The 18,793-nt window shown below is 35.0% G+C and overlaps 1 protein-coding gene across 1 annotated transcript in view; it reads left to right on the top strand.

Moving 5' to 3' along the window:
• The first annotated feature begins 2,498 nt into the window (after positions 1 to 2,498).
• The window catches only part of LOC121419044 (transmembrane protein 62-like), a 28,736-nt gene continuing 12,441 nt past the window's right edge, over positions 2,499 to 18,793 (top strand). The window contains exons 1-6 of the mRNA XM_041613324.1: positions 2,499 to 2,958; positions 4,404 to 4,593; positions 4,836 to 4,947; positions 14,902 to 15,039; positions 15,596 to 15,641; positions 17,750 to 17,897. Coding sequence (XP_041469258.1) covers positions 4,408 to 4,593; positions 4,836 to 4,947; positions 14,902 to 15,039; positions 15,596 to 15,641; positions 17,750 to 17,897 — 630 coding nt within the window. The 5' untranslated portion in view covers positions 2,499 to 2,958; positions 4,404 to 4,407. The remainder of the gene's footprint in view (positions 2,959 to 4,403; positions 4,594 to 4,835; positions 4,948 to 14,901; positions 15,040 to 15,595; positions 15,642 to 17,749; positions 17,898 to 18,793) is intronic.

The following is an 18,793-nucleotide window of genomic DNA, read 5'->3' on the forward strand; positions in this document are numbered from 1 at the left end:
TGAATATGTTGTAATACCACTTTTTGAAAGAATAAATGCGACCACAAAAGCATAGAATTTTAAGCACTTTGGCGTCTCAATTTGGTTTGACCTCTCATCAGAGTGTTAGGCCCTATACTAAAATTATGTACGGGAGCCGTTCTTTATACCAGGGGTGGATCCAGCTTTCGGGGGAATATTTTCACCCATGGTTTCCCGATCGGACATTCTAAGCATATGTTTTTTTTGCAACCGTAAACATCATGGGTAAACGTAAAACTAAACAATATGGATGAGAGCGCGGAACGCGAGCTTAAAAAATTTAATATTCAAAGTACGGTAATCAACAATATCATGGGTATCTGTCTCAACATTTTATGCGAGTTGACAATGTTTGAATATCCGACCCCAAAACTTGACATTTTTTGTAACCACGATCAGGGGATGGTAATTGAGTCGAGCTGAAAAATTGATATTCTGAACTAAATTTTTGACATTATAAGCACTATTGGTAATCATGAACAGGATGGCAAATTGTTTTATGCGAGCGCGAAACGCGAGCATAAAATTTATGATATTCCGACCCAAAGTTGGACATTCTAAGCATTAACCATGAACATGATCGTCAACTTAACAATCTCAACCTTTTATGCGAGCGTGAATCGCGAGTTGACAATTTTTGAATTTCCGATCCAAAAACTGGATATTCAAAGCATTTTTTTGTCACTATATGAAAATGATAGGTATCTATTTAAACAATTGATGCGAGCGAGAAGTGCGATCTGATTTTTTTTTTAGATTTTGCCCAAAGTTTTGATATCCTAAACGCTTTCTATAATCATGAATAGGGTGGGCATCTAATCGATGCGAGCACGAAGCGCGAACTGAATTTTTTTATATTCCGACAGAAAACTTGTCATTCAGCACATTTCGTGACCATGAACAGGATCTATCTAAACAAATGGAGCTAGCGCAAAGCACGAGCTGAACATTTTTTTATCTTTCGACCTTAAGTTGGAATTCTAAGAATTTTTTCTAACCATGAACAGGATCGTCACCTCACTAAACAATAAAGATGCGAGCGCGGAGAGCGACATGAAAATTTTGATATTCTGACCTAAAAATTGTACTTTTTATAAGCACTTTTGGTATAATCATCATTGCTGAATTTGTCGATTAAGTTAGTACCCCCACACATCTGCGTAGCATTCGAAAAAAAAATACTCAGGCCTAGTTTTATAGCTTTTTGTATCCTTTCTCATTAAAAGTATTTCGTAGTTTTTTCTTCAATATTCATATATTTTGTTTATCGGCATGATCTGTGCACACATTCCATTTTGGGTCGTCCCGAATTCGTAAATGTCAATTCATCGAACTAACAGAACTTAATTTGGTCTGATTGCCCTCGCCATGCCGTTAAACCACTAATTGATCACGGCACCTCTGAGTTAGAACTTCAAGGTTCTGCAGCTCGCTGATTGGATTGTTAAGCGTTACAATTACGTGTTGCGGACTGGCTGAGAAAGCTGCGCAACCTTGAACGCACAAACTTTCATCCAATGAGATTACAGGACCATGAAGTTTCGTGACGTCACAATTGGTTCGGCCAGCACGAACTCTTAATTGCGTAGCTAGCCTGTTTTTGTGATGAAAACCTTGTTTACTTGTATAGTGCAGTGAAATTCTGCCGTTTTTAACCGTAGACCTGTGCCCTTACTATCGGCGGCTTCTGCTTGCATTTATTTCCATTTCGGTTGCGATTAATTCAGAAAAGGCGAGAAAATATGATCACAATCCATGATTCATACTAAGTGTTCTCATCAGTCATCAACACAAACCAATAAGCCTTTGTAAATTTTTTAGTTTTATTATCTGTATTTTCGAAATGAATTGTGAAGCTGAACATTGATGTGAGTAATAAATTGAACGAGCACTGAACATGGCACATTGGCGGGAGAGAGATATTTTAAAAGTTGTGAGCGATCGAGAAAATTATTGCCCTTTATTGAAAATATAATTTTGAAACAGATTAACATTCACATTCTAACACTTCCCCGTTCATTTCTTCTAGCTAGACCCCCTTTTTTGTTCTCGGTTGCGGATTTTTTCCCCCTTTGGGGCGGGGTCAACTGTCCCAACCCTCCTCAGTACTCCAGACCAGTCATGCTACAATCAGTCATGGGATTTTATCACACACGTAGGCCTATATTTTTATTATTGATCATCATCATTGATTTAGCACGAATTAAATTTTGCATGAAAAGTAAAATAGGCCAACTATGCAAATGATCAGAGCTTTAGCTTGGTTTATCTTATATCAAAAATACAAATTTGTGAAGAACAGCGTAAGACCCAGTCCTCTATTTAGTCCTGTACTGTACTCTCTCCGCCGCCCCCCCCCCCCCATCTCGAGCTCTGTTCTAATGTACCCCGGGAAAGTACCCCTCCGTCATTTTCTTCGATTTACTCTATTTGCACCATCTGTCATTACCATCTACGTCTCTGCGGGTACCTCTCCGGTACCTGCTACCGTCATATTACGCAATAAAGACAAAACGTCATTGTGTCAAATTCCGGTCGATCAGCTGTGCAAGTGTTGTTTACATTCTGATGAACCAACCCCGGTTTCTTTTTCCTTCCGAGCACACGACACATTGCATTATGATGATCATCGACCGGCGAACTCGGCTCGTTCATTCTTTGTTATGTTGACGTTGAGACACGATCACATGATGTTCGCATGTAGACCATTCGTTGATGTAGACGATGCAGTGCAATGAGTGCATGATAAGACCAGAGTAGAATCCGAAATCGTTTGCACGCAGGGAAGCCAAGTTGTTCATGATTCATTGTTCGTCTGCCATGTCATCGAATTAACATTTTCTCTGCGAAGATTACTACCGGCTATCTGCCCATTCATATCTGTAGATTCAACATAGAATAGTCTGAATAGCTAATAGTTAGCCGCTAAACCGTGAGGTAAGTCTCCTTCCTTTGACTCTTGAGGCCGAAATACCGCATTGGTATGTTTTATGTTAAGATCTAAAATACTGAATCTATCACACGTACTTTAATGTACTTTGTACATCATTCTTGCATGCCATCAGAACCGAAGCAAGTGAATCATTGACAATGCGCTGTAAAATATTTGTAACCTACGCTACATAGCATAACAATTATTCTGGTACTATCAGTGACAGTGGTGCTGTAATGCTTTGATGAGAGAATTTGAAGGGTACATGTGAGTGTTGAATGTCAAGTGCAACAATGGAAGTAATTCTTTTCTACATTGTACCTCCAATCCTTGGTCATACCACTTAAAAATCAAACAAGCATGACCCAGAAGCTTTCTCCAAAATCAAATGTAGTATTTAATTACATTTTTAAAAAGTTTTGATGAAATTATATCTACAAAACGTAAAAGTTTAGTTGAATTAGAGGAAAGTGAAATAAGCATATATCACCAATAATAGATGTAGGCCTATATAGATATCTATGTGAGTCATTAATTGCCTTTCATTGGTAATATGCAAGCTGCTCATTTCATTTAATATTTTTTATCTTTTGTATTTTACTTTTGTAATTTTGAAATATTGAATGTTTCCATTTTCCTCCAACAATTATGATATCTTGGTGTAATTCCTCGGGTTCAAAGAAGTACTAACAAGTTACTAGTACCAACATGTATTGATTTTCTGTTTTTATTAATTTGATGAAAAGCTCATTTATCACCACATATATGGCTCCTATTAAATAATGTCATAAGTTATATTTTTTACCTAATGGTAATGAAAACTATTGCTTCTATGTAGCTTACTACCTTGTCATTTTAAAACTCAATATATGTTCACCAAATCAAGATTTCAACTGTGAATATTTTTCTGTTTCTAAAGGTCTTGTTATGAGAAAAAACACTAAATTTAGATTTTATTTTTGAAATCTTCTTACTTTCTTGACCTCATCGTCATGATATTATTTTAAATCTAGAATCCTATTTTGTGATATAGTGTTTTAATCAGTGGATAAACTTTCAGAGCCCACCAAGAAAGTGGAATTGAAAAATGTACTTCTGACCATGAGCAAAATTTGAACGGGGACTTGTTTCATAGGGAACCTCAATGATGGTGTTGCCGCAGTAGCGGACCGTGACCCGGAGGAGACAAAGCATTGGGGGGCACTGCATTGTTTGTGAACAATGCTGAGCCCCCCTCAATGCTTTGTCTCCTCTGGGTCACGGTCCGCTACTGTGTTGCCGGTATGGTTAGTTCCAAGGTAACAGGGCTCAACAGCCAATCAAAAGAGAAGTTTCTATTGTAGACACTAATTGCAAGTTACCAAGTGGGGTCCAGTGTATATTTATACAAACAAAAGGTATATAATATTCCTAAATCTATCTTTTTTTTCCATTTCAATTTGATAAAAAGGAGAATGGCAAGGCTTCTTGGTATATGTACCATCACGCTGGTCGTGCTGGTGATGATAGCTGCCTGGGTCAGTGGCATGATCCTATCATACTTCACAGATCCTGTACCATACGATGGACCACCCCACCCTCAAGGTGACAGACCCCCCTACCCAGGTGCTACAGCTGATAATCTCTGGTGGTTTATACACGTAAGTAGTAATTTATATGTATGCTGTAGTGTATTTAAGTAGAAAATAAACTTTGAATGTGGCCATAATTTTCTAGGAGGGTTAGAGCATTCAGGTGAGATAAACTTTAGTAAAGAATCGGTGTGATCTGTGAATGATCAGCAATACTTACAGACCATATTGTCATTGCTCTGCTTTGAAATGGCCTGTTGCCTTTAGATGCTTCTCAGTTTTAAACCAATATTGTCTCTTATTTTGGACAGATCTCAGACATCCACATTTCCCGCTTCAGAGACCCACAAAGAGCTGTAGACTTCAAAACATTTTGCATGGAGAACATTGATGTCATCAGGCCAGAAGTTGTAGTTGTCACAGGTAAAGTCAATGTTTTTTCTCAAAATTTTGATTACTTTGAACGACATTTCATGATATTGTACCAGATATAAATATTGCAGTCATTATATTTCTACAAAAATTACATGAAAACAAGATTATCATCACGTTGGCACTTGTGGTTTTTCTTTCTTGGATATTTGTTGGCCTACATGTATGTAAATTCACATTATGATTATCAACTGGAGATTTGTTTTATTATTCTGAGGAAGAATAATCATGGCATTCTGTTAAACTCTTCTCTTTTTCCAATGCACATGACCTTTCTACATCATAGGTAAACCCTTCCATGTATATATATATATATATATATATACACACACACACATTACACAGGAATAGTTTTCTATTTCAAACAAAATGCAACATGGGAACCATTTTCTCCTAGAATAAAATATCTTTAAACTTGAGTTAACATTTTCAACAAAATCCCTAAACATAGCATTTTATATATATCCCAAATTCTGAAGTGTACAATACGTTTATTTTGAATGTATTTCTTTGATGCTTGAGGAAAGAAATATCTTGGCCAGAGTAAAGTTGATGGTTTTCAGTTCTGGCAGACAATTTTTTATAATCTGTGAATACTCTTGTGACTTCCATGTATGTACCGCTCTTGCCAAGCATGAAGCTCTCAATTTGGTGGCACATGCAAGCAATTCCTATTGAGTTTGTACATTGTAAATGGTCCAATGGGGTCCATTTCTTGACAAATTTCAAGTATGGATTTTGTTTTGTGAGAAATCCCAAAACATGAGTACATATATACGGTAAGCTATTCCATTAAAATTTGCTGATAGGCTTCAGGTTCAAGGTTTAGCTCCCTGTTCGAAAGAATACAAGTAGGCGAGTGCTCCCCCTCCCCAAGAACCTCATATTCTTGTCTGTGGCAGCAATTTTCTCTAGATTGACTTGGATTATTTCAGACGTCAGAACTATGCAATAGATCTGAAGATTATTTTAAAAAAAATTAATTTTCTAACTGTGACAGAAGAATGGAGTGATTGCATGGGGATTTACAACTAAAAGAAATATACAGAAAATTTTTATTTTACAAAAATGAGCAATCTGTCTTATAACTCATTCCGATTACCTCTTTGAAAGTGCACCTCTTTTCCAAAGAAACAATATCTTACCGATTCAGAATATCATATCATTACAGACCTGTTTATTCATGTACCAATGTCACAACCATATGTTACCTAAGTCTCTTCAAGATTATTTTAAAATGAATAATTTGTATCACTCATATCAAACTAGAAATTGTAACAGTTATCACCCTCCTTTGCCACGCATAGCTTTAACTAGACGATCTGTTTTTTATTTTGGACCACTTTTTTGGAACTCATTACCAAATTCTTTTAAGTTATCAAAATCTTTAAATCAATTTAAACGTGCATGTCTTCAAAACAAAACACTTCTAAACACGGCATTCCATTTATTGTAATGATTTGTTTTCACCCCCTCCCTTCTCTTAGACTTATTTGTAATTATGCTAATTATGTTATGATTATATTGTTTGTTTATTTTACATGTATTAATATGATTTATTCTTACTTTGGGGGCCAATTTATACAAGCAGTTGTGCTTTCTTTGGCCCCTCCACGTGTAATATATCTTTTAATGTCAATAATTTGTATATACATATATTTTTAATTGTGGAAATAAATTTGAATTTGAATAACATTAGCTTTTCCTGCACAATTACTTTTTTATCCCTTAAAAGTAGCCCTTCAAATGAAAGAAAAAAAAGCCTTAAAATTCTGCAATTGCCCCAATGTGTAAAAGACAAATAGCCACTAAGAATGAAAGAATTATTTCCTTCCCTGAAACATATATTAACTACCAAATGATCTTCAGATGAACCAACAAATAACTACAGGCAACAAAGAATTTAGAGGTTGACTAGAGATATTTTGAATTATGGAAGAGGTATATTACATACCAGTAATCCTCCTGAAATCTCTCACAGCCTACCATCAACATTGCCTGATAAAGTGATACAGGTACAGGTACAAGAGACTCTCTTTACGTTGCACTCCTATAAATCTGCTCCTTGTGTAGGAAAATAAACCGCAATATTCCTTTGTGATACTAGCACTGTCATCAGTCTTTGGAAATAGAAACCAAACTTTATATGTAATTTCCCCGTTTTTTATTTCCTTCTTTCATGAATAGATGTCTTCTATTACTGACAGAATGTTTGGTTGTGTCTTCCTTTTGATAATTGTTTGTTTTAAAAGCATGAGATGACTACATGTATGAACTGCACAATTGTAAATCTTTCCCACATTCCATAAACTTTTTAGATGAGACCTCTGTGTGCGAAACTATTAGCTTGAACACATTTTTAGGTGTGAATATTGTAATTTTTAGAAGGAGCCAAAAGAGGCTTTATATGAAGAATAGGCCTACAGATGTATTAAGTTGAAATAACATAAAAAAAAGAGCAGACAGGTATATTCCTACAAGGAAGACTGCACAGTTGTCTTGCTGTTGTGTGTATGAGCTTCATAATAATTTTTGTCTCGTCTGACCGTGTTATGGTGTCAACATTGAAATCTAAACCAAGTTTAAGTCTTTGGAATGTTGATATGACTTTGAAAGAAATTGGATCGATTGCATGAAACTTGGACATTAGGTAGTCTAGTATCACTGATCATTTGCACAAGTTTCAGGTCACATGATCAAGGTCAAAGCCATTGAGGGTCAGTGAACCTATTACTTATATTATGAATTGTTTTCTTTTTAAACATGTATATTCATCTTATTTGTTTTCAAAGTCAGAACTGCTGCTCTATATTGAATTGCATAATGCAGGCAAGACTGCATTCCACTTGTTTTTCAAAAGAAGACTGAATCTGAATGATTTCACAAATATACACTGTAAGTGCTTAAAAGTAGTGCCACATGTATTCATTATTGCAAAATGAAAGGAGTACATGTACATGTAGTTTGGCAAAATATGTTATGAACCCCATTGGTGCATTGCCACATTTTCAGTCCCTTTCTCAGCGTTCTTACCGAAGCTGGCTCATGGGCAATAATATTTATCACAGTATGGCAGAACTGCAGCAGTATCCATGAAGCTCCCTCCATCCAGTATCATACATGTACATGTTGCACAGTTGTGGAATAAAATAAAATCTTATGTGAATTGAAAGTCAATGATTGATTTTTCCTCAAATGTCATTCCTAATGATATCTCACATTTTATTGCTGTGATACTTGTGTAGTAATCATAAAAAGTTCAGGATTTGATCTAGCTTTTTTGAGGGGAGGGGGTTAACTAGGACCATGTAGCGGTGAGCGACCGTGAGCCATTTTTTTTTTTGGGGGGGTCTATTTGGAACCTCCTTAAAGGGATGCTCAAGGCTGAAGATATTCATATCTCAATAAATAGAGTAAAATTCACAAAGCAAAGTGTTGAAAATTTGACCAAAATCGGACAACAAATAACAGATTTATTGAATTTTTAAGATTTGCATTAATTCCGGTGAAATAGTTCTAGTCATGTCTTCATGAATATTCATTAGGTGGGCTGATGATGTCATATCTCCACTTGTTCTTTTGTATTTTATTATATTACATGAGGTTTATTCAAAATTTTTCTACCAAGAACTTAAACAATAGGAGAGACAATTGATTAAGTACTGGAATATTAATTATTTATTGCTGCAACTTATTTCATCATAAAGGAGACACATCATTTACACATTTATGAAAAATGAAACAATTGTGATTTCATGCAATAACATAAGAAAAAGGAGAGTGGGGATGTGACATCATCAGCCCACCTAATGATTATTCATGAAGACATGCCTATAAATGTTTCACTGGAATAATGCAAATCTTTAAAATTCAATATCAAACTTTGTTATTTGTTATCTGATTTTAATGAAATTCTTGGGCATTTTACAGTGTGAATTCTACTCTATTTAAACCTCTTCAGCGGGAGTATCCCTTTAAGTGATGTTTTCCTGGCATCTACTAGTGCTATGGAGACCATAAAAGGCAGTTTATATTGTGTGGGTCTGGACATAATAATAGTGATTTTTGTCTCACCTGCATAGCAGAGTGAGACAATAGGCGCCGCTTTTCCGATGGCGGCGGCGGCGTCAACATCAAATCTTAACCTAAGGTTAAGTTTTTGAAATGACATCATAACTTAGAAAGTATAATGACCTAGTTCATGAAACTTGGCCAAAAGGTTAATCAAGTATTACTGAACATCCTATTAGAGTTTCATGTCACATGACCAAGGTCAAAGGTCATTTAGGGTCAATGAACTTAGACCATGTTGGGGGAATCAACATCAAAATCTTAACCTGAGGTTAAGTTTTTGAAATGTCATCATAAAGGTTGATCAAGTATCACCAAACATCCTGCATGAGTTTCACGTCACATGACCAAGGTCAAAGGTCATTTAGGGTCAATGAACTTTGGCCGATTTTGGGGGTATCTGTTGAATTACAATCAAAACTATAAAAGTTTTTGGATCTGATTCTTGAAACTTGGACATAATAGTAATCAAGTATCACTGAACATCCTGTGCAAGTTTCAGGTCACATGATCAAGGTCAAAGGTCATTTAGGGTCAATGAACTTTGGCCGAATTGGGGGTATTTGTTGAATTACCATCATAACTTTAAAAGTATGTTGGTCTAGTTCATAAAATTTGGACATAAGAGTAATCAAGTATCACTGAACATCCTGTGCGCATTTTAGGTCACATGACCAAGGTCAAAGGTCAATGAACTTTGGCAATAATGGGGGTATTTGTTGAATGACCATCCCATCTCTGTAAAGTGTATTGGTCTACTTCATAAAACATGGAAATAAGAGTAACCAAGTATCACTGAACATCTTGTGCGAGTTATAGTAGTTTTCAAAGTCAGCACTGCTGCTATGTTGAATCGCGTGATGCAGGTGAGGCGGCCAGAGGCATTCCACTTGTTAATGAACATTAATGCACCTTTTTTTACCTGGCAGCCCAAGGAGGGGGGGGGTTAAACACCCTTCCCTGGTAGATCTGCCACTGTAGTTGTTATGAAGACTTGAAAGGTTACTGTTCCAATACTTTGTACACATTTGCTGAGACAATGCAAGAACTTAATTGACCCCCGTGTGATTGAAAAAAAAATGGTAGTAATGTTAGAAGCATAATATTCATTTGTCTGGCTTCAACTCTACATGATACATGTATAACCTGATCTGTTACAAATTCTAAGGAAATTAATGTATGGGTCTCTAGTCCATTGATGTTATAACACTTTTTTAAGTAACTCAGCTGAGGGGGAGGGGGGCTTTGAAATATATCCCAATATCACTATATGTATTATGTAGACCTTTCACCTCTTGTTATGATAAAATGGGGTTTTGTAATTGAGTTTACTGGTGATCAATGTATTTAAAGCAATCAGATTTTGTAAGGCATTGAGCCCCCCCCTAAAGCGGAAGCATGAATACTAGTATCTAGGAATTATTCAGTTAGGTCCTAACTGACTAACTAAACACAAGAATGCTAATTTTTGCAATCAGTAGGTGGTTTCAAACCGCCTCGATCATAAGAATCCCCGTTAAATTACGAGAATTTTTTAGGCTAAAAAATACCCATTAATTTAGGCTAAAAAATACCCATTAATTATTCCTGCATTCACACCGCCCCGAAACATATCCTTCGGGATAAATTCCTGAAGTTACATGTAGGAGTATGCGCAGTGTGGTCTTATAAGCAGACAAGGCGCGAGATTCAAAACCACTAGCTCAGCAGCCACCCACGGCGCCCTCGCCCAACTACACGCTAGGCTAAAAGTTCCCGTAAATTGCTTTCACATTGCCAAAATACCTGTGACCTTGGAAAAATCCCTATGAAAGTTCTCATAATTTTGCCAAGTATACCTACTATTTAGTAGGTATTTTCGGGGATATTACGTGTAATTTGCTTTTACATTGCCAATATTATCTGGTACTTTTTGATCAGATAAATTTCCCGATCAGAAAATACCTGGAACTGACAAACTTTGAGGCGGTCTGAAAACACCTATCGACATGCATGGTGACAGCCTACATGGTGGTTAATAGACCCAAACAAGCTGAATGTGACTTTCAGGTTACATCTCAACAAGTGAAATTTGAGCTGTACTCTCTGGAAAGTGAAAATGCATAAAAACAATACGGTTTTGTAATCCATGCTTGAAATAATCAGAAGGTTGATTAAATTAACTCCAATTATGTCAGGGGCCGCGGGAGGGGGGGTTCAGCCCCCCACTTTTTTTCCAAAACCATGTACAAAAACGTAAAAATGACCATAGCCTAGGATTGTGATTTTTTGCATGGTCAGCCCCCCACTTTGAAAACCATGCCGCTGCCCCTGTATGTATTATCATTGTCATTATTGTCATCATCATCACCATCATCATCACCACCACCACCACCACCGTCACATCTTTACTAACACTTTTGATATTACATGACCCAAACGCTCAGATTATACATTTATTGGGTATTTACACCATATACATGTATAAGCTGACACATCATAGAATTACACACAAAATCATTCTTTTTTGCTACTTTGGTTGTATTATATTTATGACTCTATACATGTATTTTAGACCATGTCCATGCAATTTCAGAATGCAGATAAAAACTTTCCATGTTTGTAGTTACTGCCATGAAAGGGAACTTTCATTTTGACTTAATTCTTTTTTAAATAAAAGAGTGTGCAAATAGAAACATGTGTACTTTTCAGTATACAAAATAATGCAGAGTTCCAAACTAGATATGCATTTTGAAATCTTGTCAGTGCCATGTATCCTTTGTTTCCTCATAGATAAATTACAATATTTATTTATAATTTTTACTTTATATTTTGTTATGTTTCTATTTGCACATGCAAACTTTCTTGTGATTGTATTTTGATAGTTTTTATTGCAATATAATCCAATATATATGCATGAATATTGATATGATAAATTGTTTCAATTATAGTCACCTTGTAGTGTAATGTCACAATACAGGTACTGTTTCCTCCTTGTTCCTATTTTTTTCTTGAAACATTTAAAGATATCCATTCTTCATCATGCAATTCATTAACAATGTATTACATGTATGTAAACTTGGGTGTAATTAACCTTTGTATACAGTGTGTTGCCAAATGTTCTGTGTGGGCATTGTTAATATCAATTTGATATTGGAGTACCTTGGGTAGTAAATTCATGTACATGTACGTGCACTGGTGTACAGCTATTCTAATAGCCTTCACATGGATGCTATGAATCATCATCCAACCATTAGCATTGACACAAAACACCTCTTTATCTTACTCACATGACAGATAAATTGACAATGTAGAAATGCTATTCTTGACAAGTTGACAATAGGTCATACATTACAACTAATGCCCTATTGAATGGGTATAGTTTGTTGACACTGGACCAAGTTAGGGGTCAACAGACTTTTCTCAAGTCACATGTGCTTTTGACCCATAACAATGGGTGATAGTTCTTGTGACTTCCTGTTCATGAAGAAAGGAACTGTTTACTTCCAGCTAAGAGGAAAAATTGTTTACAGGTAGTGGGTGGAAATGCTTTATTAATTGCCCTGCTGTAAATGATAAAGTAATGGTTCTAGGTAATTAGGTGATTAGAACTAATATTCCAAATGGGTATATGATATCTTCATGCCCTGCAGCCCAATAATGCATGATGCAACATAGGCCTGTTGCAGATCAATGTACAAAAAAGAGAGAAGAGAAAAAAAAGAAAGAAAAATCATTTACTAAATATTTCAAATTGGATGAAAAATAATAAAGTTATGACATTCAAAACTTTTGCTTAATTTCACTTAATATATTCACATCCTGGTATGTATGCAGACGAGGGGACTAATGACATCACCCACACGCTAATTCTTTTGTATTAAATATTAGATATAATTATTCAAATTTTCTCCTTATTGTCATGTGAATGCAAAGCAAAGTTTAATTCGTACCTGAACATGTGGAATTACCATTGTTAACATTTTTTGGTTCATTCAAGTTGGTCCTTCTTGTCAAATCTGTAAAAAATTGAAATATTGTGTAATTCAAACAATAAACAAAAACAAAAGAAATAGTAAGTGAGGGACATCATCGACTATTTAATTTGAATATCACTGGGCTGTGCATATGTTTTGTAAAAATAAGGGAACAGTTTCAATGTCATAACTTTCATATTTTGCATTCAATTTTGATGAAATTTTCAGTGTTTTGCTTGATTCATTTTCTCTATTGATTCTAATTAAACATTTTTCTTGGTAGACTTGACCTTTAATCATCTTTCAAAGCATTAGAAAAAACCTGGGGAAAATGTACACATAAAGAGATGAATCTATTTGATTTAGTCTTCAGATATCTGTCACAGTTAGACCCTACATGTAAATGTCATAATGTAGTTTCTTGCCATTTGCCAACAAGAACTTGAAAAAGAAATGAAGAAAAACAAATTGACCAGTCATCAGATCTGGCCCATCATTGGCCCCTTTTCATAAAACAGTACGTTTATCCCTGACTGGACAAAAAGAAATAAATGAAATGAAATTTTGAGGGAGTTAAGAAATTACAAACGAACTGTAAAATATTGTCCACATTGATGATTTTGATTTTTACAGATCTATACGCTTTCCTCATAGTCTTGAAATTGTATTTTGGATTATCATGGAAAATGTGAATCATGCGAGCATAATATCGCATTGACTCTGAATTGTAAAAGACCATTCTAGCAAATCAGCCATTCACTCATGTGCATTTAATTGGCAGTTAAGCGATATTATAATGAACAAAGTGTATTCACATAAGGGCTGTCTGCATCAGCCAGAGTTTTTAAATTAGTGCCCTATTTCTGATCCGGAAAATTATCCTGATTTGAACAATCTGGAGATTATTTGTAATGGAGACGCAATTATCGCGCTAGTTCGCTGGATTAATCTCGAGATTGCAATCCCAAGTCAACTTGGAATTATTTGTAAAATAGCACGCTATTTGACAAATTTTCCTGCTAATTCACAGGTGTAGACGCTCTCTGGATTATTTATTCACTAAAATTTCACAGTGTCAAACCATAATGCATTGATGCCTCGCACAAGCACGAATCGCTCTTCTTACGATGGTGGAGACAGGGTTTCTTGAATCTCGAGATTAATCGCGAAGAGGGCTGATCGGTCTAAAATCTATAGATTGAGCAAACTCGGGCTGGTGCAGCAGCGCCTACAGGCCTATTCATTGTGTAGATCTGAAGGTTAATATCATTGGACATTTCCAAAGTTCCCAACAGAATTTTGATGATTTTTTTACAATTTTGATATACCCGTGTACCAGGGAACTAAATTATATTTTCCAGGGAATCGTTAGTTCCCTGATATTTTTTGAATGAGGGCAATTTTTTTTCATATAAAAATGTAATCAAATATTTTTGTTAAGTTACTAGGGCTCTGAGTCTCTGAGACAGAAAGACAGACATGAATGATCAATAAGAAAATAAAGCCTTCATGACTTTCTTCCCTTCTTGAATAATGAATATGAAGGTTGAGTGCAAAATGTGCTTACAATGTAGTAAATGTTGCTCTGTTTTTCTTTTTTAGGCTTTGAAAGCTGCCTGAGATATAAAATTACAGTTTTGGTTGCATCCTTTTATTATGATTTAATATACTAGTAGCAGGTCTTGTTGATGACATTTAATGGTACAATTGGCTGAACACTTTATTCTGTTTTGTGCATAACTATGAAGTGAACATTTCATACATATTCTTGAATTAAAATACGTTCATTAATATGATACATTATAGGAGCCTTGAGCAAGTATGGCTTCTTTCTCAATAGTTAAATGGACTTTAAAGTTTAATGGTTCAATATTGATCAGATGACATTTGACCTTTGCTAAATATTCATTTCCTGCAGGGGATCTTACTGACGCCAAGACATACGACAACATTGGATCAACGCAGTTTGAGATCGAGTGGCAGACATATCAGAACACAATCAAGCATGCTCGTATTCCTGAGAGAACTGTATGGCTTGATGTGAGAGGAAACCATGGTAACACATATTATATTTATCTGGGAATAAGGGGATTGAACTTGATTGGGTTAATGATTTTGCACAATTTCACATAAAGATTTCCAACCAGCATGACTTCACTGAAAAGGAAAAACTTAATTGAAGCTTATTGGTTACAGAGATCTGATATAGTAGTACATTTATTTATTTATTTTTTTTGGTTAAAGTGCAAACATGAAAAAAAATGCACGTTAGAATTCAATATGTGTTTGGATGATAAATAGTTTGTTCTGTTAATAATAATGATACATATGATTTATGTAGCGTCTTTTCCATTTTGATTAAATGCTTTATTTTGTTTTGAGAAATGAGTTTTCACAAGTGATCGGTAAAGGCTTTTTATTATCTAAGAAACATAAGAATTATTGTTAGTAACAATCAACATGGAGACTAAGCAATGGAATTTAATCAAGGCAGTTAATAGATATATACTGAATTGAGATGATACATATTATACTGATACAATCTAGTTAATAATTATAAACCTAAGACATTTCATTTGGGTGTAATTGAATGATTATATTTCTCTTTTCAGATGCATTTGACATTCCACACACTAGACATGATACAAATTATTATAGGTGAGTTCCAATGAATGTGTTTTGGTGTGGAAAGATGATTCACAAATCTTTAATGAATATTTATATTTAGTCTTTAAGGAGTATAATTTTTAGTCTGTAAAGTGTATTCTGTATATCAACCAAAGTATGTAGGCCTACTGTGTCTTAGAGCAGAATTCCATCAGCATCCATTGTCTCTTAAATGGGAGGACACTGGAAAGGAATTGTGCTGAGTATAATTCCTGCTGAAAGTCATGGTCTAAAATTTTGTTATAATAAGTTATAATATTTTTTGTCTATATTACAATCCTGCAGACTTCTATTTAAAATCTATTGAATTCATCTGTCCAAGACTGCTATGTATCAGTTCCATCAAGATATCCTGTACTGGGATTCGATCATCTAAAATTCATATTATGATGCATCGGAATAATCATGAATTGAATTTCATGCCTGCCTGATTTTTGATTAACACTTATCATTCCTATTTAAACAGCTTGTCAGATCAGTAGTGATAAAAGCCTTCATTTCTTATGCTAACCAAAACCAAATTACTGGTGTATCAATTACCATTAGGCAGGAAAAATTACTAAAGCTATCTTGTGACTGTAAAAGAGTCCTTGCTGTGTATGATTAATGCCTGTGAAAGAGGTTAATATTATTAGAGTGATATAATGTAATAAATTAGGAGAGAATTGTCATATGACTAGGGAAGTGTACATGACCTGGGAATCTGCCCCTGCTTTCATGCACACATTAACATGTATCTGTAGCTAAACTATCCAAAATTTTAGAGGGCTAAATTTTTGAGAAAAACTCCAAAGCAAGCCAAATAAAAAACATTTTGCATTTATAATCTTTCTTATATATTTGGGATGTAAATGTTTCAAAGTAAAATTGAGCTTATATTTCAATTAAAAGTATAATTTTGAAAGACACAATACAATAATTTGATTAGCAAATTTCCATGTTTTTCTATGGGCAGAGGACTCCAGCCCCCCCCTCTCTCTCTTTTGTACATACATGTAAGTGGATATGTATTTCATGACAACCTACTTTAATGTTGATTGATAATTTCAAATTTTGTTTTTGATCATCATAACCTGTTGTTTGAGTGAAAGAGCAAAGGTGAATGATAACAAGGTTTTGGGCTTTGAACAATAGGTAATTATAGAGTAAAAATGTCAACAGTTGTCATGCCTTTTTAAAGGAGCAGTTTACCCTGGCAAAAAGGTGGTTGTAATATTGGCATGAAATTTAGAGAAACAATACTGAAGTTTTAGTAAGAGATCCACAAAAGCATAAAAGAATATGATTTTTTTTATAATTTTAATTTTGTGATGTCTCAAACAGCACCCCCCCAATATGACATGTAATTAAATTTTATAAGGTACCATTTCTTTAATGGCTTATGAATATGATGATTGAAATATTATTCTTACAAGTTTTTTGTGAAATTAAATGTCTAGTGAAATATGGTTAACGTACAGCTTCATTAATTTTCATTTTTTTCTTAGAAAATTACAAATTTTAATGAATCATGTTTCTTAGGAACTGTTTGCATGTGATGTCACTAAATACAAATTTTTGAATAAAGTGGATAAAGTCTGATATTCTTTGATGGATTTTCAAAAAAAATTAATGTTTATCTCATTATTCTGCTATGATTAAATCCAACTTGATATCAGGCTGTAGGCTTCTTCTTTAAGAGGTGTTGAGATCTGACAATCTTTCATGTTGTATTCAGTAATAATTATTAGATTCATGTCTTATTCAAAGTAAGTTGTAATGGAATATTTTAATTCCGTAGTTTTTAGTCCCTATTTTTTCATTCTGTAAGGGGGATGTAAGTGTCTGATATAGGTTAATATAGATATGCCACAACATAACAAAATCATTTAAATCTCTTTTTTCTGTGTAGTTTAAATAAATGATAATATATCCTGCTCTTGATGCTGAAGATGATAATGATCATCATCACGATTATTATTGAAATCATCATGTCATTATTATTATTTGTAGCATTAATTAGATTACCATCTTCATTTTGTTTGTAAATTATGCATCTAACATACATTTTCTTGGAGGATTCTATTATTTAACCCCTCCTTTCTCTTATGTTTCTTTAGGAAGTATTCAGTTCTCGGAGAACAGGGAGATACAACATTCATGTACCAACACAAGACCTCATTTGGGACCTATTCCTTCATTTCTTTGTATGCCCTACTTGATCCAGGACCAAAGAGACCATTCAACTTCTTTGGAGCTATTCCTGAGGTATTTCCCTTTCGGAGCAATAATCAGTGCTAATGATGACAAACTGTATAGCATTCAACAATGTGTGTTTCAATTTTTTGATTAAGTTTACAATTTAGTCTGCCCTTAATTTGACCTTTAAAGTTGAATAATCGCCGAAGTAAATTTCAGAACAGATTATGCATATAGCATGTGGTCTTAACCTCTTTAGGTTATTTGAGTCAAACAGATTTGTGTGGCCCAAAGGGAGAGATTCAACTCGGGCACACTCGCCTGTATAGGAACAAAGGAGGTATACCTGTGTAGTTAACTAGAAGCTAGCTTAAATGGAACTGTCTCAGCCATTGCCTTGCATTTACAAATAATCATCCTGCATTTATAAATAAGAGAGATGGGGGTCAGGACGGGGTATTCTGTATTTTTTGGACAGTGGGTTTAGTGCTGTGGCGGGGGCCCCCCTTTCTTACACTCAATTTTCTGTTTCAGGGCATACCATTTCCCCATCAATAACCAGTTCCCAGAAATTGGAATCTTCCTTCCATCATGCTCCAAACAGAAGAATCTCCAACCATTGCATAGTCCCTGGCCGCTGATTGCGCAACCCTTTTCCTCAGCCTCATGCGCATTGTGCGAGAATCTTTACACCAGCAATCAGCTAAGCCTTGCGGAGCACTACACTCTTTGGTACATTTGGCATTGTGTAGGAGTTGGGTGCATGTCCAGATGATATTGGCACTTAGGTCCAAAGTAAAAACAAAAGCATGTGGTTTTCAGCATTATTTACTCAAAATCTAGTTCTAGGAATGTTCTTTTTTTTGTCTCGCCTGCAAACCAAGTGAGACTATAATAGGCACCACTTTTCTGACTACGGCAGCGACTGGTTGAAAGTACTGAAAGCACACTGCAGTGTTTGGATG

This window comes from Lytechinus variegatus, chromosome 7 (genome assembly GCF_018143015.1).
Source record: "Lytechinus variegatus isolate NC3 chromosome 7, Lvar_3.0, whole genome shotgun sequence".
NCBI lineage: Eukaryota > Metazoa > Echinodermata > Echinoidea > Temnopleuroida > Toxopneustidae > Lytechinus > Lytechinus variegatus.